At 37.9% G+C, this 24230-nt stretch overlaps 1 protein-coding gene across 2 annotated transcripts in view; it reads right to left on the bottom strand.

Moving 5' to 3' along the window:
* PREX1 (phosphatidylinositol-3,4,5-trisphosphate dependent Rac exchange factor 1) overlaps positions 1 to 24230 on the bottom strand; it is a 228435-nt gene that overhangs the window by 12665 nt on the left and 191540 nt on the right. For both annotated transcript variants that reach the window (XM_087959300.1, XM_087959299.1), the window contains exons 23-32: positions 21148 to 21309; positions 20266 to 20476; positions 18834 to 19110; positions 15848 to 16051; positions 9401 to 9489; positions 8583 to 8665; positions 6216 to 6306; positions 3546 to 3674; positions 2756 to 2797; positions 1833 to 2050 (exon numbers count right to left, since the gene is read on the bottom strand). In XM_087959300.1, coding sequence (XP_087815426.1) covers positions 1833 to 2050; positions 2756 to 2797; positions 3546 to 3674; positions 6216 to 6306; positions 8583 to 8665; positions 9401 to 9489; positions 15848 to 16051; positions 18834 to 19110; positions 20266 to 20476; positions 21148 to 21309 — 1506 coding nt within the window. The remainder of the gene's footprint in view (positions 1 to 1832; positions 2051 to 2755; positions 2798 to 3545; positions 3675 to 6215; positions 6307 to 8582; positions 8666 to 9400; positions 9490 to 15847; positions 16052 to 18833; positions 19111 to 20265; positions 20477 to 21147; positions 21310 to 24230) is intronic.

Raw genomic sequence — 24230 nt, 5'->3', positions numbered from 1 at the left:
TAAAAAAAAAATAGCAATGAATGTTGCTATTACAGTACTTTCCTTGCTTTTATCTTGGCTTTACGAGAAGCCAAGGAGATAAAATTCTTGCACATGTAATATGGTTATGTAGAACACAGAATATGGTGAGGTACAGCTTGTCACTTAAAGGAGCAGAAAAGACCGAATAGATGAATTTGTTCTACTGTTTGATGAAATAAACTATTGGTCTGCTTATTCAGTATTGTCTGCCAGTAGCAATTAGAAATATCTTCCCTGACAGATTTTATTTAAGCAACAAACTGCACTTTATTATTTTTCTCTTAATTATTAAGAGAACAAATGTGAAACTACACCACTCTGTCAGAGAGTGTCTTGCACAACAAACAAGGCCAGCTTCTCTTTTCTTATATATATTATCCTAATATGTACATACATAGACCTCTTCAATCCCTTCACATTATTGCCCAAAGTAGCTTCTCCTACGTTGTGTCAAGTCTCAAAATGACTTTAGCTGAAGCCATATTCTTTTTACTTTGTTTCTTAGTTGCCACACATATGGGGGGGGGGGAGAGAGGGGGGGGAACTATAGAGTGTGGAATAATTTCCTCCCAGGTGCCAGACATAACAGCAATAAGGCCTGTGGGAATCAAGGTCATTTCAATGAGAACTCATGATGGCCAGAGGGAGTAGCTGAGTAGCCTGCCATCTATACAAAACCTTTGCTAGACCAATATTTGAATACAGCTGATCTGTCTAAAATCCGCACTGTAAATCGGACATTAATACAATTGAGCGAGTCCAGAAGTACTTCATGAGAAGAGTACTACGCTCCTCTGCTCGCAACAGAATACCCTACACCACCAGACTTGAAATTTTGTAGCAGATAATTGGACAACCTAGAACTACGCCGCCTATGGTTGGACTTCAGCGTAGTACACAAAATTATCTGCTACAATGTCCTACCAGTCAATGACTGCTTCAGCTTCAACCACAACAACACAAAAGCACACAACAGATACAAACTCAATGTAAACCGCTCCAAACTTGATTGCAGAAAGAGTACGAGTTCAGCAAGAGTGGTCAATGCCTGGAATGCACTACCTGACTCTGTTGTTACATCCTCAAACCCTCACTCCTTTAACCTTAAACTATCTACTGTTGACTTCACCCCATTGCTAAGAGGTCTGTAAGGGGCATACATAAGTGCACAATCGTGCCTACCATCCCTGTCCTATTGTCCCCATTTATCCATACCTATTTCCTGTATTCATACTCATGTTTATTCTTATACCTATCATCTGGTAAGTGATTGACAAATCCAATAAATAAATAAATAAATAAATCTACCTGGTTGCTCAGCATGACCCGTGACACTAGCAGGGTGGGTGGTATCTATTTCTTTTATTATACTGAAAACTCTGGAAATATTTAGAGTTGGATTCACATATGAACGTGCCAATATGATATACCCAATAAAATGGATTTTTGAGAAAAGCTGCAGCCTCAGAAACCTGAATTGATTGGGACCATTACTTGGAACCATGACATGTTGCATGTAGGAAAACTTGAAGTTTGGCTACACGGTTCACTATGGCTGAAAGGGTGCTACTACGCAATGGATCACACTCACTAGGTTGAGATTTTGCACATATATCCCAGCTACCCCAGAAACCAGGCTGGGAAGGTGTGAATGGGGTTTGAAATGAAAATGCTACCACACTGCAAACAAAAGCAGTTTTATTTCTCCCAGCCTTGGAAAATATATTTAGGTCAGAAGATGAGTAATGAAAGAACTGCCTAGTTCCTTATTTTGGTTTTCTGTGTTTGAGGAAATGGTTTTCTGGCCTTACCACACTGGGAGACAGCGAGGACTGGTAGTTGAGCAACACTCCTGTGGCTGCTATCTGCTCCAGCCACTTTTTACTGGCTTCCCGACTGCTTTCTTCATACTCTCCATTGTTATTGTATCGATAGTTGAGTGCTCCCAATAACTGCTCTGAAAACGTGCAAACGGCTGCCACCAGGGCCTGGCAGAAGATGACATCTCGTCTCACTTGCAGTTCTGTATCTGGAAGAGAAAAGAAAGACAAGAATAGGGATCAACAGGCTAGGGCTACTGCTGTAGTTAGGATTCATGCCCAAAGTTCTGGCTTTTTTAATTCAGTGCAGCTTATATGACTCTGATGATATTTGGAGAAAGGTGCCCCCCCCACCCCCGAGGGTTTATTTCCCCTTCCTCACCCCAGAGGAACACAGAGTTTTTCACAAGACCAGCAAGAGGATTAGGCTGTATAGAGGTGTCCATATTAATCACTAATCCTGAAAATAATGGTTTAATACAGTGGTTCTCAACCTTTTTATTTTCACCACAGACCCCCTTTAAATAACTTTTGTGGCCACAGATCATGGCCATTCCCCCTCTCCCAAGGCGTAACTCAAGATTTAAATTATAACATTTCTTCAAGCCTTCACGGACGTCCTGGGATGACATTGTGACCCCCCCAGGAGTCGGGGGACTGTAGGTTGAGAACTACTGATTAATCCCTGAAATGGAATGAAAATATTCCTCAAACTGCATGTCTGTCTCTTAATACAGTTCAGGTGGTCAGCTGCAATGGGCATCAAGGAGTTGCCTACCATAGGCCATAAGGTAGATGACAAGTAATTGAATTCATAGGAGATAGAGAGTCTACTAGCAAGAAGGATGAAAGGAAGTTGGGGAAAGTTCTCTGCACCAGAAGACAAGTCAGGAGTAAGCAAAAAGCTCCTTTACCTGTGCATTTCAGCAAAGCTAACAGAAGCTGATTCTTTCCATCTAGAAAAGAAAAATAAAGTAGAATTTAATCATGTCTTCCTTAACTGAAATGATAAGGCATGCTCAGTATCTTATGGATAGAGGCTGGAGCTGAAGTAGTGTTGGAAAGAGAACACTGTAATCAAGCATAGGGAAACTATTCTATACTCAAACGCATAATGAAAACCCTGGAAACCCTAAACTATTAATGTCTGAGAATGAAAAGACTGATACCACCAAAATCCATAAAATTTACAGATGAAGGGGGAACAGCTCTGTGGTAGAATCCATTCCTGGAATTAGCAAATTCTTATGAATATGAATATTTAACTTCAGGCACTTTTGGATAGAGTAGGTGTTGCATGAGAAGGATGGAAACCTGGTTTTATTCCTCCATTAGTCATACTCATTGAGTAACTATGGGCCAGTTGCTCTCTTTTAGTCCAACCTATCTCACAGAGATGATGCTATGGTTCCGAACTGCAGTTTTGTACTAGACTTATCCATAAGTGTATAACAAACAAAAAATACTAAAATTGATTCCCTTTTCACTTGAATAAGAAATAATATTGAATCAGATTATGGCAACTTCTTACATTTTCTTTTCCTAAGATTCACTCTACCTTCATCTTCTAGTTACAAAGGTCTTAACAGCAATTTTCCATTATTTATTCAGTTACTCTACTACTTCTGATCCCAACCTTCTCTACTACTTTCTTTAAAATATGGAAATTTTTAACAGCTCTTTTCCAGCTTTCCATTCACAAACCTTCCACGTATTTCTGAATTGTATCAACAAGATTTTTAATGCGAAGTGGGAGGTTCCAGGGATCTTCCTGTATGCTGATCTGAATCTTGTTCCTACTCCGAATAGTGGTTTCTTCTTTCTGCTTAAATTCTGCAAAACAAGAAAAGATTTCAGTTCTGACAATACAGTACCAAAATGGTTCAGAAGAGCAGCCAATTACATCCTGTGCCAATCTCTGCTAAGCTTATTTCTTTGTAAAGAAAATATCAATCATCAGTTTTGATAATATTTTATTGAACTTAATAAATATTATCAACTAATTAATAGCATAAATCCAAGATGCAAAGAGAAAAATATAGAAAATACTAAAAAACAGAAAAGAGACAGGGTCTGTACACACACAAATTTATGATACATATATGACCATATTAAACTCTATTGCTATTGAGATGAACTATAAAATCTATCCAAATTTGATTGAACTGGGGTTCCTGCTTCTGATATTTCATTATGTTAACTTAGTAATTTTTTCTAATGAACCTACTAAAGAGGCCTTCTAGAAGAATCTCCGTTGTTGTATTATCTATACACCCACCCACTTCACAATCCTTTTCTGTTGCTCCCCTCTGGGAGGAGGTTTTGAAGTATCCATAGCAGGACTACTACATTTTGTAACAGCTTTGTTCCTTATGCCATCTGTGTTGTAAACTCTCAGGATTCTTTTTTTTTTTTTTTGCCATTTATATGTATACTTCCAAACTAGACTGTGATGTTTCTCTGTGTCATATATGTATGTGTATGTGGGTATATGCATAATAGTTACCTTTTTAGACCTGAATGCAGCAAAATTTCATTTTAACGTATTCTAATTAGTGTACATTTAAAGTGACAACAAAGATACTATTCTATTCTATTCTATTCTATTCTATTCTATTCTATTCTATTCTATTCTATTCTATTCTATTCTATTCTATCCTATCCTATCCTATCCTATTCTATGAATCATTGCATAGATCATTATATTATCTAGACATACTCAGTTGCTCAACATAGATTATACATACATTATCTATACTGAACAATTACTATTTTACTTGCCAAAATTAAATAAGTTCCTTATTTTTAAGCTTGAGTTTTGGTCAGATCACAAGAGCACAAAAGCAGAACCAACTTAAAGAAGAGGACAGCAGTCTTTGAAAACCTGAAGAAGGATCAAACATTACCATCCTCCCAACAGACAAAGCCCAAAGCAGAGTTATCATGGATAGAACTTCCAATTACTTTTCCAAATATTGGAGAGGTTGTCCAACAAATATCTCTTTGGTTTCTGATGATCATGCAATAAAACTGTGCTTTCTAATATAAAACGTTTGGTAAGACAGACACCATTTACTACACAAGAACCGAATGTTTAAATCTATCTAAAAAATGTATAGTACTGAAAATTTATTAATTTTACTAATTTGAATAATATTAAATAATTTCCTGATGGGGTAGATATATTTCAATATGGAATAAACATGGAATGATTTATATGAATCATTTTACTTATAACGCTTTTAAACAATTAGCTAATACTTTAGTGTAGAGTTTATAGACTTTATTAAGAAATAAAATGGGCCTGTAAGATGCCATTTCACTTTTGAGAATTTTTACCCAGTTTAAGAATTAGAATCAACTTGGGCTATTTCCAGGATTCTGGTAAGAGGTCTCCCTGATACAAGGTATTGCATAAAATTCTGATATTAGCGATTCTGATATTAAAACCTCTTTAAAGAAAATTGAATTCTTTACTAATAACTTCAGTTTTAGTCATTATTTGGCCGCTTTAATTGCATTAATTGCACTGTTTTTTCCTTAGCTTTTTTTTAGTTTATTTGCCAGCATTGTACAATTGTTATTATTGTCTTTGTAATATCTTTGCTTAGCATAATTAATTTGAGAGGAGATTTTGTCAGTCTCCAAACTATGTAACTCTCTTATTTTACTTTCCAGCTGTGTATAAATACTGGCTTATTCCATTCTCCTATAATTTGCTAGTATACTGTTAGTTTCTGACTAAAGCTTTTGTGTGATTTTTTTTAAACATGCTCATCTGGTTTATACATTCTCCTCTTAATATTGCTTTCACCTTCTTTGTGTTTCATCATTATTATTATTTAAAAAAAATAAAAGTCTGAATTAATCATTGCTTTGCTAGTACACTGTACAATAAAATAGGATTCGAATTACAAATCCCCATCCAAATACTAACCAGACCAAACTCTGCTTAGAATTTTTCAGCCAGGCGCTACCACTGACTGTAAAGAAATGGAGGAGGGGAAAATAGCATTCACATCATCACTAGTTTGATCATTCAGGAGGATGAGGCAATGCTTCTGAAAAGCAACCTCTGAAGTGAAACCAAATAAATAAATGCATACTGCAATTTGCCATTTGTAAATATAGCAAGCTCAACTGAGAAATGACTGCTGTGTGCCCCTGCTTTCCTAGTATGGACATAACACAGATAGCTCTGAAAATGATTGAGTGAAATTTATATACAGGAGGAAGAGAGAGAAAGAGAGATAACCAGACAGACAGACTATATACCAGAGAAATTATCTCAGTCTCTTAACAATTGACGTGGAATGAAGAAATTATATCATGCTATTTAAGAAACACCAATTTTCCCGAGGCAGGCAAGATTACCTTGCAAAGTGTGATCTATTGGGAAATGTTTGGTTTCTTCAAAAGCTTTGCTTATTACTGGTCCTTTGAGAAGGACATTGATAGCATCCACCTGCAAAGAAGCACATTTACTCAGTCTTTAATATTCTTCTGGCCTTTTTGGAGATAAAATCCTATTGGCAAAAAAACCCTCTAGTAATTACATTTTAACTGTTGTACTTTGATTGAAAAGCAACCTGGAGCAGATTAAAAGTACTGAGTTTCTAGTCTGAAAATGAGAAAACAGTAGCAGGGATATTGCTTCCAGCAAAACTGTTACTAATGAAGACTAGGACAGCAATAGGACGCGAAGTAGTAGTAGAAACTAATACTTATTAACTGTCTATGTAAACCCCCAAAGGCAAGCCAAGAACTATTAATTTAGAGAGATGAACATTTGCTGCATGTACTACATGATTAAGTTTTTAAAGTCTAAGTTAGAAGATATGATTATTCAATGTTTGTATTCTATTTTCTTTCCTGAGAAATCCCAGAGTAGCCAACTATGCTATTAAAAAAATAAAAATGAAGTAAAACAGTCCTTCTCTAATCAATCAATAATCTTATTAATTACTAATACAGAATAAAATTATTACTATTACTAATATTTAAAGTAAAGGATTAAAATTCTATCATATTAACATCAATCATTCAAAAAAACCAGTCTATCATGCATTAATATTACATTACACAGGTGAGATATTAGTAATTGAGTACAAAATTGACTTGCATAGGAGGAATCCAATTTTACAGTTCAATTTCTGCTGATATTTCAACAAGGCACTTCCAGGCTATATATATATATATACACACACATACTGTGTTTCTCATAAAATAAGGCCGGGTCTTATATTTTTTTGAGCCCCGAAAAAACGGCTAGGCCATCTTTTCGGGGGTGACTTAATTCCCCCCCTTGCATCCTCATCTAGAGTGCCCCGCGGGCAGCCTCGCCACCAGCCGCTCCTAACAGGTGATCATGGCGAAGCGCAGAGAGCTCCCTACTCCCACCAAACACCTTTGCTGCAGACCCAAGACCTTTGACACCCGCCGCTGTTGCTTTCCCTTCTGCCCATTCCGCCGCCACGTTTGGAGCTGCCGCTTCCGTGTTTGGAGTGCTGCTGCCATTTGGAGTGCCGCCGCCATTTGGAGCACCGCCATCATGTTTGGAGCTGCCACTTCCGCATTTGGAGCTGCCGCCGTGTTTGGAGTGGCAGCGACGCTCCAAACAGCGGCAGTGCTCCAAACGCGGAAGCGGCAGCTCCAAATGCGGCAGCAGCTCCAAATGCAGAAGCGGCAGCTCCAAACAGCAGCAGTGCTCCAAACAGCGGCAGTGCTCCAAACGTGGAAGCGGCAGCTCCAAACGCAGCGGCAGCTCCAAATGCAGAAGAGGCAGCTCCAAACGGCAGCGGTGGTCCAAACAGCAGTGGTGCTCAAAATGTGGAAGTGGCAGCTCCAAACGCGGCGGTGGCATGGGCAGAAGGGAAATCAACAGCGGCGGGCACTGAAGGTCTTGGGTCTGCCGCAAAGGTGCTTGGCAGGAGTAGGGAGCTCTCCGCGCTCTGCCATGATCGCCCATTAGGAGCAGCTGGTGGTGAAGAATTGCTGCCCGTGGGGCGCTCCTAACGGAAAGTCCCCCCGCCCTTCCCCCCATTTTGCATGTTTTAAAATAGGCCTAAATTTGGGGGGAGGGGCTTAATTTCATTTTATGCCTAGAAAATATGCTGGGTCTTCCTATTGGAGGAGGTCGTATTGTTGGAGAAACACGGTATGTGTACACACACACACACAAACAAACTCCAGAAATGATGAAAGGTTCATGATCAAACCCAGAAAGTGAGCTATAACATCTCTTCCATACATTATTCTCTTACATAAAAGGAAAGAGAAACATAACAAAAAGCTCTGGATTGTGACCTCACTGAGTTCTAGGAAGAGTCAGTCTAATATCCCATTTAATTATTGCCTGATTAACTTTTAGCTTAGATCTTACTTCCCTAGAATTCTAACCTGAATCATGAGATGGATGACAAATACATTTGATAAACAAACAATGGTTGGTAGAAATTAGCAAGTGGAAGATGGCTGGTTTAACTGACTTTAAAATGTTATTAGCTACAAAAATCAAAGAAAAGTTTTCCCTGAAGGTCAGGCCCTGGTGACAAACATTAGGAAAAAAACACAGTGTTTTCATGCCATGACTATGAAATTCCAATGGAGTGACAACTAATATTAAAAGCCATATGCTGGTGCCCTGAATGACAGAATATCTAATCTAACCCTCCTTCAGAATCTGCTAATACAACCTCCACACATTCATTGTACAACCATCAGAAGGTAAAATCTGTTTACCTGGTTAAAAAGATGCTCAAGGCAGCCATGAAGCTTGTCTTGTTTGTCTGACGGTATTCTCATATCACTGGGAAGTTCATCACCTAAAATGAAATACATAAACTTTTTTATTCCCATGCTAAACTTCACAAACACACACTGATCTTTAAATTTGCTCACATTTTTTCTTTCTCTTTCATCCTCTAGACTTTTTTCCACTCCTTGTTCATTTCCCTTCATATTTCCATCTACCTATCCAATTTCTAGCTTTTGATGTATTCTCCAGCTTCCCCTGATTTCTTAGACATGATCCCTTCCTAACAAAGCAAGTCTATTAGATTCCTTTTTACTGAAAAGCAAAAAAAAATGCACTTATTGGAAACAAAATTTTGCCCCATTTCTAAAAGTGTTTTCGGAATAAATTATATGAGCTACAATAGGAAGATTTCATCAGATATCCTGCAGTTAGTTAAAGCACATATAATTAATAGAGCTGCTGAAACTCCTTTTCACAAGCTCTGGATAAATAACTATGTGCCAAATTGTAGTGGCAAGACTCCTTGAAATTGATGACATTGCACATGCATTTTCAGAAATAAAATACATGAAAATTATAGGAAGCTGTAGATCCTCAGTATGAGCCTTAAATGTGCTAATATGCCGACACAGCATTTCCTTGGCAACCTATATTAATTACATTCATTTAATTCTTTACTTTTTTTACTACTGAATCTGCTAATCAGGAATGATTAAAATTAATATTGTACACGATCTGGAAAACACTTAAGATGGTATATCATTTAATCCTTGTTGAAAACCTCTATATGGCATTTACTTACCTGATCCCATTTCATCACTGCCTAAGTAAGAGCTGTTACTCCGGACACTGGTATAGGAAAGGACTGAATCCCTATTGCTGTTACATTCACTGGAAAGAAAAAAAAAGGATACAATTTATAGCTTGGAGAGATAAGAGAACATAGAGAAAACTCGTTCATTTCTATTTTACCCATCTCCAAGAATTATGACTCTGCTTACAAAATTCCATGAAGAAAATACTGGCTTTTAGTATTTTTTTTTAATTGAACTTTCATCTTTCATACTTTGCCTTCTACTGATGAAGATGCATTAGAAAATTAACACCTTACTCTTGATGAGAATGGCTAACGATAATAAAGATTCAATATTAAATCTATCATGGTTCTTCATGAACTTTGGAAAGTACGTCCTATAAGAACCAATTAATATAATCAACATAATAGAAATACCATTCATCTGAAAAGCCATTCATTCTTGTTTATGTGAATGAAAAGTCTTGCCGTATGCAATGGGACTTACTTACTTCTCAGTATATTCCAAAAATATCAGAATAACAGAGTTGGAAGGGACCTTGCAGGTCTTCTAGTCCAACCCTCTGCTCAAGCAGGAGACCCTGGCCTATACCATTCCAAATAAGTGGCTGTCCAGTCTCAGATAATCAGATATACAGAGTTGGAAGGGACCTTATAGGTCATCTAGTCCAACCCCCCGCCCAAGTGGGAGACCCTACACCATTTCTGACAAATGGCAGTCCAACCTCTTCTTGAAGGTCTCAAGTGATGGCACTCCCACAACTTCTGAGGGCAATTTCTGTTCCATTGGTTGAATGTTCTCACTGTCAGAAAGTTTTTCCTTGTTTCCAGGTTAAATCTCTCCTTGTTCAGTTTCCATCTATTATTCCTTGTCTGGCCTACAGGCGCTTTAGAAAATAGCTTGACCCCTTCCTCTCTGTGGCAGCCCCGCAAATATTGAAAGATTGCTATCATGTCTCCCCTGGTCCTTCTCTTCACTAGATTAGCCATGCCCAAATCCAATCCAAATTTAGCTGTAGATCTTGATGAGTGGAAGCTTATGACTACACTTAGGTGTCTTCACTGATACAGACAGGAATGATATCACATACTGCATGTTCATGTAGATCTCTGGGACTGCTATTATGACTCCCCTGGTCCTTCTCTTTACTAGACTAGCCAAGCCCAGTTCCTGTAACTGTTCTTCGTATGTTTTATTCTCCAGTCTCCTAATCATCCTGGTTGCTCTTCTCTGTACTTTTTCTAGAGTCTCAACATCTTTTTTATTATGTGGTAACCAAAACTGGATGCAATAGTCTAGGTGTGGTCTTACTAGGACTTTATAGAGTGGTATTAGTACCTCCCTTGATCTTTATTGTATCCCTCTGTTAATGCAATTTAGGATTGCATTAGCTTTTTTGGTGGCGGCTGCCCACTGCTGCTGGTATTTAGCTGGTTGTCCACTAAGACTCTAAGATCCCTCTCACAGTTACTACTGTTGAGCCTTGTTTCGCCCAGTCTATATGGGTCTCTTCTCAAAAGCCTCCAATGATGGAGCACCCACAACCCAATCAGAAATCAAAAAAGCTGAAAGCTGTCTTCAGCTTTTAAGAACATTTAAGTCTCTTGGGTTGGTGACTCTTCTCTTTTAAAATAACTTTCCACTTATAATGTTTCATTCCCCCAAACAACTCTTTCTCCCATTTCTAAACAGGATACAACATATAGGTAGAAAGAGCCAAAGATGTATACAACAAATAAAGGGATGTAATAATATACCCTGTCAACAAACTTCACATATCTATTCTCCAATTTGAAAGCTATCAAAATATATTTAATTTATTCTTGAACAGTTGTTCTGCAAGAAGTATGTTTAACTGCTTATGTCTCAAGTATATTTTTTATTTCACTTTCATTTCTGTCCAAATCTGAAAGGTAATGGCCCTCTGAAGAATTTGCTTTGATCTCAGTAATCTAGGATAGATTATTCTCAGTAGTAGAAAGCATTAACCAAATCATGATGCAGAACTAAAAGTCATAAAACAATGAATAAAATCAAACTCAATCGGTACTGACACGTATTCATGGTGCATTGAATCTTAATCTGGAGGTACACTGCCAGCTAGGTAGTTTGCTGCTGTTTTGCGAAATATTCCTAGACTACCAAAACTAGGGATTTAAAGCATAAAAATGTGCTCTTTTATTTGTGCAGTGATCAGCTCTTAAGAGGAAATAAATACCATTAATTCCTATGACTAGGAATCTTTAGCTCATGACATCAGTGGTTTAAATTTAGAAAGGAAAAGAAATAACATTTCACATTGAATTGCTATGGCCCACTCCATTTAATGTGCAGTTGCAAAACACGTTCAATTTTTTTTTTTTATAAACTCCCACAGACATTGACAGCTCTTGGCTTCTACTTCAGAGCCATTTATGTTAGCTCTGGCTCACAGAAAGCAAAATTTCCCTTGCCAGCAGAAACATTCACTCCACCTGCATAGTCATGCTCATAACAAGTTTTAAAAGTGACCATATTTGGGAACCTCTAAATTATGAAACGATGTGAAAGCAATATCAATATGTAACTTATTCTACTTAGCCAAGAAGGACTATTGTTGTAAACTATTGTACAATCATGTGAATGTGATGTCCTTCCAAAAAAGAAATGCTGTACTGTTTTACTCTTTGTGGCCTTTTTCATTATAATTTATTTTTAAAATTGAAACATAAAACTGTGTATATTATGGTGTTTTTCAATGTTGACCATTTTAAGAGGTATGGACTTCAACTCCCAGAATTCCCCAGGAAGTCCACATTAAAATGGCTGAGGTTGACAAACACTAATATAAAACAACCTTTGGTAGAAGTCTTCAGGAAGAGGCGGTCCTTCAAATAACTTGGCCCCATGCCATTCAGGGCTTTAAATAACCAGTACCCTGCATTGTACTCCAAAAGAAATCAGGGACACACAACAGCAGTGTAACATGGGCAAGCTGCACAAAACTGCAAGTCTTGCTGCATTTGGACCAATCTCCACGTAGAGGGTATTGCATTAGTTCAAACGAGAAGTGACAAGGCCTGAGTTACCCTGCAAGGCCTCCTGATCAAGGAAACTCAAATCCATGGCATCCATCCTGTGTAACTGTATTCCTTTGGAGGTCAGATTGGCCATAACCCTGCTGATCCTTTGGAAGCTTTTAAGAACTTGGTCTTGTGCCCGAACCTGGGAGCCCAGATGTGTGTGAGGGCCCGTTTCCTGGTTATGCTAATGATAATTTTATGATTCCAACTGCTGTGGGTCTTACTTTTTATACTGTGTATGCTTTATTTAGTTTTTTAAATTTATTTTTATTGTGAGTCACCTAGAGTCACATATGTATGGTATATGAGAAAGACTCTGGGAGATGGGGTGAGGAGAGGATTCCTAAGGAACAGTCAGATAGGAGATAGCCAGGGGTGGGATTCTTCCAGTTCGGACCAATTCGGGATCAGACCAGACCTTGCTGTCTCCAAACTGGTTCTCTGCAACGATTATGTAGGCCCGCTCACCTGCCCCTGGGCAGTACTGACCTTTATCATCCCAGCTGATTAGCACGGAAGAGCAGACACAACTCCTCAGCTGTGTCACTCCCCTGAAGTAACATAGTAGGTAAGGACTTTTGTATTATGTTGATGCGCGCACAGCACGCGTTAGGCGCGATCACTGAACTGGTTGTTATACCAGCAGCATCCCACCCTTGGAGACAGAAAAGCCTATAGCTGGATGGTGGGCTGGGCAAGAGATTCAGAAGGGACCCTCCCTAGTTTCTTAGGCTAGAAATGAGATAGTGGGAGAATTGTACTTTCAGAATTGTAAGCTTTACAGTAAAGTCGAATTAACTTATCTGGTCATGTTTCTTGTCTGGTCTATCGGGCAAGACTGACATGTATATGAGTTGGGTGGCAACATAAGTCAAATCAAATCAATCAACAAACTATCCATCGATTCTGTCCAGGAAGTGCTAAACCTGTTAGGAGTTAAACATGTCAACTCCTCAAAATCTAGGGGACCACAAAACCAGAGCCATTCCCCAAGTCTTCCCCATTGTACGACTGCCAGCTGGGCACTGCCCAAAAGTAGAAACATTTTACCAAAGGAATACAGTTTTGCACAAAATGTAAATATTCTAATTTGTATGGGTAGTTGTACGTTTAGAATTATTGGACTTTAAATAGAAAAGCAACATCTCACAACAGGACAGTGAAACTGTGACTAGGTGTCCTGTATAGCTTCTTTAATCAGTTGACCACATGCTTGCTATTGCTACACATCTTCAAAGTCCTTGTGGCTGTCGTCTTTTGAAAGTTTTTAACCCACTCACACTATGTAGTTCTACCTGCAGAAGATTCCTCATTGTAAAGAAGAACCGTTTATATATTGTTAGATTTGAAGACGTTTTGCTTCTCATCCAATAAGCTTCTTCAGCTCTGACTGAATGGTGGGGAATGGAAGAATGTGTATATAGTATATAACCTTCCATTCCCCACCATCCAGTCAGAGCTGAAGAAGTTTCTTGGATGAGAAGCAAAAGCACCTTTGGGACAACCATGACCTGAATGACTGAGAATCTCCATAGACATTTAGATTTATATCCCTCCAGCATCTCAAGGCATAATATATACAGATGTGCAATTTGAGTTTCAAGCTTGAAAAGGTTTTAAATGAATACATTTAGCACAGCCCTTATTCTCCCTCTAAGCAGGGCAGCAGCTATTTGAGCTGTTGCATAAAAAGAAGGAAAAGAAAAAGGGCAGAATTTTGATGGTAGTAACGTATTCCAGAGAAATGAAACAATAACCCTCTGAAACTGAACAAGTGGACTTCCGGAAAGAAGGGCATTCCAAGTCTATAATGTCTTTTTGCCTAGAGTTCTGGATTACAAAATTAAGAAACCTCTAAGAAATCAGCTTTTTCCAAAACAGTACATTTTCTTCTGTTCTACTCTGCTCATGCTTTGAATGACCCAGATTTTGTTCACAGAAGATGTAAAATACAAAATACCATTGCTACCATTTTCGGTGGTGAGGGTTTTTTTCCCCAAGCAGCAGGGCTGTGGTTCTTTCTGTGTACTTCCAACTGTCTCAGACTGGTGCCTATCATTTTGAGTCATACAGCCCTTCTTGTGATTGACGTAATCATTATTCGAAAGCCCAATTACTCTGTGTTTTCTGTGGATGATTGTGTTTGTACACATAAGACAACAAATCATCAGTTTTGCAAACAACAGCTGTTGGGCTGGTTTCAGACTAAAAGGCTTGAGCTTCTGGAAAACCCACAAAAGATTCCCTTCTTCCAGCTGTTTCACTTTGTTGGATAAAAGGGGGGGGGGGAATTCTTCCTCCTGACCTTACCTGACCTGCCTGAACCTTGAAACCAAGTTGTAAGTTGATCCTGTGACAGACATATGAACCGTGTCTAATTATGGATCACTTTGCAAAGGATACACTTAAATTCATGCCGTACTGTCAACAATTACAGACTGGTCAAACATACCACAAATGTTCTATGGTACTCTGCAAAACATTCAAGTCCTCATTCTATAGAAATAGTGTTCCTATGAATTTATATACTGAATCATAATATACAAGGTATTTACATCTAGTAGTTGATTTTAGGCAATCAGTGCTTTTCCAGGAATTGACAAGACAAACAGCTATGCCTTTCGGCCTAAGGAGAATAAGACTAAAAAAAGTTCCTGAGAAAATCAAACTAACTTTGCCTAGGGATATTACATGCACTCTGTATCAGAAGAAATACTGCAAAGATCTCAAAGAATCATGAATATTGTGTGGAAAAAACTATACGTAATGATACATAAACTCTTACAATATAGAAATGGGTCATACTTGATGAATTTAAAGAACAGTGAACCTTAAACTTCATTCTTCTTCTTTTTGCTTATAGCTGGGGTCCCCAACCCCCAGTCCACAGCCTGGTACTGGGCCATGGTATAAGTGGTGGATGAGCAAAGCTCCATTTATCTAAGTGGCAGACGTGTGCGTAAAACCATCCTTCTCCCCCGGAAAGTTTGGGGACCACTGGCTTATAGAATAGACATGAGGTGTTCCTTTGTGTTCAAAACTTGAGCAGATTGTATGTATGTATGTATGTATGTATGTATGTATGTATGTATGTATGTATGTATGAATTCCTTCATGACAATAAGAGTAGATGCTAAAGAGACTTTCTGTACCACTCATACAGGACATTTTCTAACAAAGCTCAAAAGGCACAAAAACACAAATATGTACTTTACATGCAGAGTCCATAATGCATTTTCATTGTTTCCAAAGTCATAATGAAAATAATGACTGAATATAGTTGTCAGAAGTTTCAACCTTTCTTAGCTGCCCTTCATTTTCTTCTACATATCATTTGATTCCCTTCCAAGCAGACGGTTTCGCAGGACTTACCTGTAGGAATCTCTGAAACTTATTGTATCATGCCCAGAGTCTTCCTGGTCTTCTTCAGATACTTTGAAGCACACCTTCTTCATGCCATGCTCTGCTTTGTCAATGTCACTTTCATCTGCAACCAAAGAAGTGGAGGATATCTCCTCTGTGGAGGGAGGCTCACATAATTCTTCTGCTGTTGGTTCTGTGATAGTCGACAAAAGCCTGAAAGTATAGAAAATGTTATGATTAGAAAGGTAAAACCTATGCCCAGGAGAGACACCGTTATTTTGCAAAGCTACATAGGCTCATGGAGTTTTGTAAAGTCCCATATGCGCTTCATTTAAAAAAAACAAAACAGCACTAAAGTGCTGACTGAAGCTAGGACATAGTGAAAGCATTATGATCCTGAAATGACCCTCCTGAGATACTCAACTGTGCGTTTACTCATTTTAACTATGAAGGTGGTGACCTTATTTGTCCTAGTATTTAATAGATTATGTTTTAATTGTTGCAGTCAGCATTTTGATACTGGTAGCTTTTAGATACCGTGCTACAAGGAGGTTGTATCTATAAGAATGTTGAGCTTAACCTTTGCGAGTCTTTATGAATTATAACTCAATTATAATCTACATTTATCACCTTGAAATGCATGGAGGAAGTGTTATGGAAAAAAGACTGTACAAGTGATATTGGAGAAAATTCTGTTTTGGAGAGAAAGGCAGGACAAATGATACACCTGAAGTTCATTAAATGAAACAATTTTGTAAAAGAATTCAGAGAGGAGAAAAAGTCACATGAAAACACAGGTAGTCCCTCGAGTTACGACCTCAATGGAGCGCAAAATTTATGTTGCTAAGTGAAACATTTGTTAAGTGAGTTTGCTCCATTTTACAACTTTCTTGCCACAGTTGTTAAGTGAATCGTTGCGTTTGTTAAGTTAGTAACGTGGTTGTTAAGTAAATCTGGATTTTCCATTGATTTTGCTTGTCAGAAGGTCCTAAAAGCTATTCACATGACCCTAGTACACTGTAACTGTCGTAAATATGAACCAGTTGCCAAACATCTGAATTTTAATCATGTGAACATGGGGATGGTGCAACGGTCATAAGTCACTTTTTTCAGTGCCATTGTAACTTTCACTAAATGAACTGTTGTAAGTCGAGGATTACCTCTTTGCTTTTGCTTATAACAGGTACACAGAAATAAGAATACATTTTAATCTCTGCAAAATATTTGTGAAGCATGTAAGATTTAGCCACCCAAATAAATTACATAAGCAAAACCTCACTTTCACATGGAATAAAAAAACAAAACAACTGATGGCATCCTTGCAGGTTGATATAATTAAAATTGTCTTAAAGTATCTAATTCTGCATGAATGTGCATTGAATTTCTCAGAATTGTTACTGACAACCTGTAATCAAATACAGCTAGTCCTCGAATTATGAGTGGTTGCTTGGCGACTGTTCAAAGTTATGATGGACCAACTTGAGGCTACTTATAACCCAGATTGGAAGTTCCAATGGTTAGGCATCCCCTGAAGTCAAGTGACCAAATTTTGGGCGCTTGGTAACAATGCCACATTTACTGCTGTTGCAGCATCCCAAAGGTGCTTTTTCAGGCAACTGGACTTTCTTCTTTTTTCTTTTGAATATGTTTTGCTTCTCATCCAAGAAGCTTCTTCAGGTCTGACAAGAGGGGGGGAATGGAAGGATTTATATTCCCTGCAGACAGCTGGTCATTTGCATCCTTTTAGAGGGTCACTGAAGCACTTGGAGGTTTCTCTGTGTCCTCAGGGTCACCTGAGTGGTGCTCCTGGTTCCTGTAGTCTGCAATTTTTCCTCTGGAAATTCATTCCTACTCCCACACCATTCAAAGGGTGCTCATCCCAAATGGTATAGCTAAAAGTCTATATTAAAAGCTAAAAGTAGAGATTCTCACAGCACTACTCAGGTGACCCCAAGGACACAGGTAAACCTCCAAGTGCTTCAACGACCCTCTAAAAGGATGCAAGTGACCAGCTGTCTGCAAGGAATATAAATCCTTCCATTCCCCATTGTCCTGTCAGAGCTGAAGAAGCTTCTTGGATGAGAAGTGAAATGTCTTCAAAAGAAAAAAAACAAGAAAGCCCAGTTTCCTTCTGAAAAAGCACTTGACTTGGATGACTGAGAATCTCTATAGACTTTCATCCCAGTGTTATATGACTGTATTTTGTGATGGTTTTGCACAAACCTGGCACTTATTTCCAGCAAAACTGTGCCCATAGTGAACCATCGGTTTCATTAATGATAGTGGCAGTTGCTTTATGGCCACCTCACTTAACAACCACTGTAAAACAGGTCATAAAATTGCGTCAGTCATGACATGACTGTGATGGGCAGGCTCCATTACAGATTATGTTGCCAAGTTATTTAATTTCTGTGACCTGCCTAGAGTCAGAAATCAAACGAAAAGCAAACCGTTTTATTTTTATTGTATTTAAAACATTGGTACAGCAATTTAAATACCCAATTTAAAACTAAGCTCTAGGCAACTTACAACCTGGCAATAAAACCAATATATATGCAGGTAATTATTGGTTTCCAACTATTTAACTTATGACAGCACTGAAAAAGTGACTTACAACCAGTCTTCATGCTAACGTCAGTTGCAGCATCCCCACCATCACATGATCAAACTTTGGATGCTTGGCAACTGGCACGTATTTGTAATGGTGGCAGCATCCCAGAGTCGTGTGATTGGCATCTGCAATCTTTCCCGTCATCTTCCGACAAGCAAAGTCAAAGGGAGAAGTAGGATTCACTTAAGAACCATATGATTCACTTAACAACTTCAGTGATTCTCTTAATAAGCAGGGTAAAACAAGGTTGTAAAATTGGACAGAACTCATTTCACTGCTACCTTGCTTAGCCATGGAAATTCTGGTCCCAATTGTGGTCCTAAGTTGAAGACTACCTGTACCCCTATTTAAAAAAAACAACCCACACCCCACTAACCAACTTACTTATGTATCTGAAGGACATATTGCTTCATTTCCTTAACTGCTACATCTAGCTTGTTGAAGAGCTGTAAGTAGGAGTCCTGTATCTCCCGATCTTCTTGTTTCAACAGAAAAGCAAGACCTCTATCTTCCTGAGCGACTCCTCCATTCTCTTGCCCATAGTAACCATCATACTGTCCATGTGGGTTGAGATCTTCATTTTCTGGAGTCAAACACCTCCATGACGGTGCAGCCATAGTTGTGATGCAATGCTGAGTGTATGAGACGGGATTTAAGGTTCCTGTTAAACATTAAAAAACTGTTCAAGCTAAAGCCACTGCTTTTTCAAGATGAGCATTTAAGTTATTTTAATATGCTAAATAAACTGTTGTTTTTTTTCCCCAAATATGCTGAGCAACAATGCCTTATTATTAAATTGGTTGTTTTTAATGCACAATAAAATGCAATAAAATTGAGCATGTTTGATGGAATTCTTAAATAATTAGTTAAGATTTAAGGTTACAGGTGAGCGTTGGTACAGACAGTTGGAAATAGACCATTAAAAATACTTTGCACCAGAAGAACACAGGAAGTTCCTTGAGACGTTACTATTTACTATATTAATGATGAAAAAGTGAAAGATGTTTTGCATGCAAAAAAAAAATCTGAAAGCATCCCTAAAATACTAAAGGTCTGTTGCCAATCTGAGTAAAATGACTGTCTGGTATACAGCAGCTTTCTATATAATTTATGTCAAACCAACTGTGAAATAATAAAGGCAAGATTGATTGATGAACATAATTTAGAAATAGAGTAATAAAGAGTTACATTGTACTTTTTCTATCTAATCATTAAAGAACCTCTGAAGACTCAGTAAATTATTTGAAATCATCAAGAGCATCAGAATTTTATATGTGATATGTACATAGCTGACACTAATAGAAAGCTAATAGATATATGAAAGCTTATCAGTGCTCCCTTAACAGTTAATTAGATCAATGAACTTCCCTTCTCTGGTGCCAGTATTTCAGTAGCTTTTGCATCATCAGGAAATTTCTCAGAAAAATACATTAGAAAATAGCAATTAAAGATGAATTTACGGTATTTAATTGTTGGCTTACAAATTCCAAGCATGGTGGCCATAAGAGATATGCACAAGGATGGATCTCTTTAGTCATTCAGTATCTTTTAAGGTAGGAAAACCATTCCTTCCAAATAAAAATAGAGAAAATCTGTTCCATTCTAGCTATTGTCATGTGTAACTATGCTCACCCCCTCTCCATAAATTATCTCTGGACTGCCTATGGACTTGCTATGATAGTTAAATATTCTGATGTAAACTTCAAAGCCTGTCTGACATTGTAGAAGAACTATTTTTTAATGCAATTTTAATTCCAGTCAATCATTTCACTACAGGGCAAGATACAGTACTGCAGGTTTTATTGTTATTAAACACCTTGTTCTGGATCAAGGCCAATAATGGAAGGCTTCCGCCCAATGCGAATGCTGAATGACCTTCCCGTTGAGGTAATGTTTTTGGGGTATGACACTTCCATGAGGTTAATGTGGCAGTTGGTAGGGCAGAAATCCATGCTGCACAAGGGGTGAAGCTCTGTTGTGGCTCGTTTGAAAGATGGGCTGACTTTCGTTTTCAAGTCATCTGCAAACTAGAGCAAGAAAAAAGAGGTTTACACCACTATTATGAGCACATAAATTCATAAAGTAACATGTACCGGATATTTTTTTTTCTTCTACAGTCATTTCACCCACCAGAGTAATTATGTTCCGTGGCCCTTTTTCAATAATTAGAAAGATCCAAAGGGGTGGGGGGAATACAACTACATAAATCCATGTTGCATAAGTAACAATCAAAATACTCATACATTCCAGGGGGAGAACATGAATATGAACAAAAACAGCTGTGACAGAATATTGATCTGCAAATCAATGTTATTGAGAAGATCACTTAAAAGAAAGAAAAAATAGATGGATTTAGCTGTGTAACAGCAGCCTTTTAAAAACATAGCTAAATGTCAATAATCACCTATTGGATGGAGAAAGTAGTTAGGGACTAAACATATCTAATTAATAGGCAGTTCAATTTTGCAATTGAATATGTATACTGCTCAATGTATGGATGTGGGTATTTTATAATGAGATGCTACTATGAATTTGCCTGCTCAACAAAATCAATAAACCCACCACTGAAAATTGAAAATATGTAATTGAATATGTACAAACCTACCCTCATAAACCTTGTTGTTAAGGTCCTGAAAGCATACTAGTTGAAGTCATCACTGTGCTGTTTGGCACATAAGATTGTGCATTATTATCCTACCTCTTGATAACTGGCAATTCTTCTGCTGATGCTTTCTAGCTTTGTGTCACAAATATGCCGGAACTCATATTGTGGCATGGTGACCACTGCATTGCTGAGGGACATGAGCCTCCTGCAATTCTTCACAAAATTGCTGTCGTCTGTTGCAAAAGCCTCCAATATCTAAACCAGGAAAAATATATAGATATCCTCATTTGGATTATTGTGACACATATTGCTAAGGACATATAGCACTGGAGTATCAACAAAATGACATCTTTCTAAAGAAAGCATATCAGGTAAATATAGTTCCTCATCCTGTGAACCATTAAAAAAAACTGCTTGTGCTAATATTTCTACTGGAGTATAGACTTCAGGGGAATGCATTGTTCCCAAACTAGGTGCCCCATGATATGGTTCAGAGGTAGTATTCAGCAGGCTCTGACCAATTCTGGAGAATCGGTAGCAGAAATTTTGAGTAGTTCAGAGAACCGGCAAATACCACCTCTGACTGGAGATTTTACAGTATCCTTCCCCTGCCACACCCACCAAGCCACACCCACAGAACTAGTAGTAAAATTTTTTGAATCCCACCACTGATATGGTTGTTCCCCAAAGATCCAACTTTCTTAAAATAAATGGCATGAGTCCAGAATATCAGAAGAACCCTCTCATTAGCTTATCCTACTTGTTCCAAGAAGAAGCTACTTCAGATCCTGTTTGCCAACAAATTTTTGTGTGGCTGTGACCCCCCCCCCCACTCTTTGGAATATTCTGCTACTGGAAATGAGGCAAAACAACTCCGGTGGAACTCTCGCCTCACAATCAGGAGGCTGTGAGTTCGATCCTAGATAGAGGATAATATCTGGAATAGACTCTCCTGCTCGAGCAGGCGGGTTGGACTCACTAGATGACCTCCAAGGTCCCTTCCAACTCTGTTATTCTATGAACTCTTCTATGAACTCTATGAGTTGAGGCCCATCCTCCTGGCATTCAAGAAAAGTGTTAAATCTGGCTCTGCCGGATAGCCTGGGGGCCCTAATAGAGGTACTCTATGCCCAGGTGGAGGTGGTGGACCTGGGGTGCTGATGGGGTACAGAGAAGATACCCAACCTCTGTGTCATCTATCCTCTTGGTTATTAGTCTCTTTTTTTAAAAAAAAAATGAACATTTTATATTATCATTTTTTAAGTCACTCAGAGTCGTTGCAACTGTGAGATGGACGGCAGATAAATTTAATAAATAAATCAATAAATTCAAGCAGTGTCTCATCTTATTAAAAACTCTTATCTGCTTGGACAGAGAATCCTTTTGCAGTTTCAAATAGGCAGGTTTCCTCTGCAATGCCATCCAACCCCTTGTGAGATGTCTGTTAACAAAATCTTTTTCAGCATCTATATGTATGTCGCATGAATGGTTTTTCTTTCCTTTTCCTTTTCCACCTTTTAAAGAGAATCTCATGTCTGTAATAGTTTATATTTATTGTAATTGTTGTTTTAATTGTTGTAATCTACTTTGAGAGTTACAATAATGGGAACATTATTGTACAGAAAGATATTAATTAAATAACTAAACAGACTTGTTGCTGATGGGTGCCTTTTAATAGAAGTTTTAAATGTTCCAATTGCCCTCTTGATGATCACAAGTGTAACATGGAAACTGTGATGACAGGAAAAGCAATTTCCCCTTTCCATTATTTCCCATCAGATCTGACTATTTCCCTAGAAGTCTTTATTAACACTAGAACTCCTTTATGATAAAAGAAAGTCTAAAAATACTCTACAAATATGTTACTAGTTACTTTGCAATTAGGCCATAAATATACAGAAAGATTATTACACTTTGCTGCAAGCATCGCTTCCCATCACATTTGTACATCTCCACTAAAATTTAAAAAAAAAACACTACACCAACTGAGCAACATTTTAAATACGCAGTGAGAGCACCTACTTGTTAGTACTAAATATGTTTACTGCTCTACACATATTTCTGTTGAAATTGCACTAATTGCAAATACTTAAATTTGTAACTCCTCCTCCTATTTTAATATGCTTCACTCTTAAGCCAGAAAAGGTTACAGAAGCATATCAATGAAAGTAACACAGTCCCTGCATTCAAAATTAGATTTTACTAAATCATAACACAGAAGGGGGTTGTTTTTTAAAAAGAAAAATAAATGTACGTTTTGATTTTTAGTACTCTTCTGTTTTGATTTGAGAGTCGGCGTGAAATACTGTACAGCAAATGTAACTACCAATCGACTAAAAGTTTATTTAGGACAAAAATTCATGGGATTTATTTTCCAAAGAGTGGAATTACAATAGAATGGTCACCTAGTTGACTATTTTTTTTAAATTGTGGGTAGTCTATTTTCCACACTCTAAGAATTTACTGGGCCAGGTGATGAACTTGAAGCATGTTGATCTGATTAGTCAACAGATTGATGGTTAGCTTAAAAAAATCCTCCACAAAATGGCAATTAATGGCATACATTCCAGATACCACAAATTCAACAGTTTACTATATCAACTCTATAACCTTTTCTAGAAGTTCAGGGAATAGGTCTTAATCTAAGGCTTCCAAAGCTCAGCAAGAGAACCATTAATTTTTCTCAGACTTTGGTCTAGCCGCGGTGATTCCTCCTTTCATATAGTAATTGCTAGATATTGTTGCAATGTGTCACTCTAGCCTCCAAGATCAACTGGAAGCACTGTTGGATACAAGACTATACACAACATCTTTACTTACTTCAATCAGGAATGAGATGTCAATTGGTAGGGTGAAAAATTGGGCTTTTGCTGTTGATTGCATGCAACTGATTGGATTGCTTCTCCAAGGCTGTTTTCTTCAACCCACTGCCCTTAATGCCTCCTAGTTAATGCAGCTATTAGTCATTCCTTAATTTCAATTTCCTTGATTGCATATTTTCATCAAACGAAGCCATTCTTATTTAGGAAAGCACTGTTAAGTTGAAATTTTAATTTTTCTGTTTGGACTGCTAAAAAGTCTTCTAAGCATACTGGTTTTAGGCCTAGTATTTCAACCTGTAACTATACATTTTAACTTATTTTTTTTATGATAGCCTTTCTGCTTTAAGATTCTGC

This window comes from Notechis scutatus, chromosome 3 (assembly GCF_049901735.1).
Source record: "Notechis scutatus isolate UNSWTSFEM ecotype Mainland chromosome 3, rNotScu1.2, whole genome shotgun sequence".
NCBI classification, from domain to species: Eukaryota; Metazoa; Chordata; class Lepidosauria; order Squamata; family Elapidae; genus Notechis; species Notechis scutatus.
The sequence above is the reverse complement of the archived record's forward strand: the minus strand, read 5'-3'. Positions and strand labels throughout refer to the sequence as shown.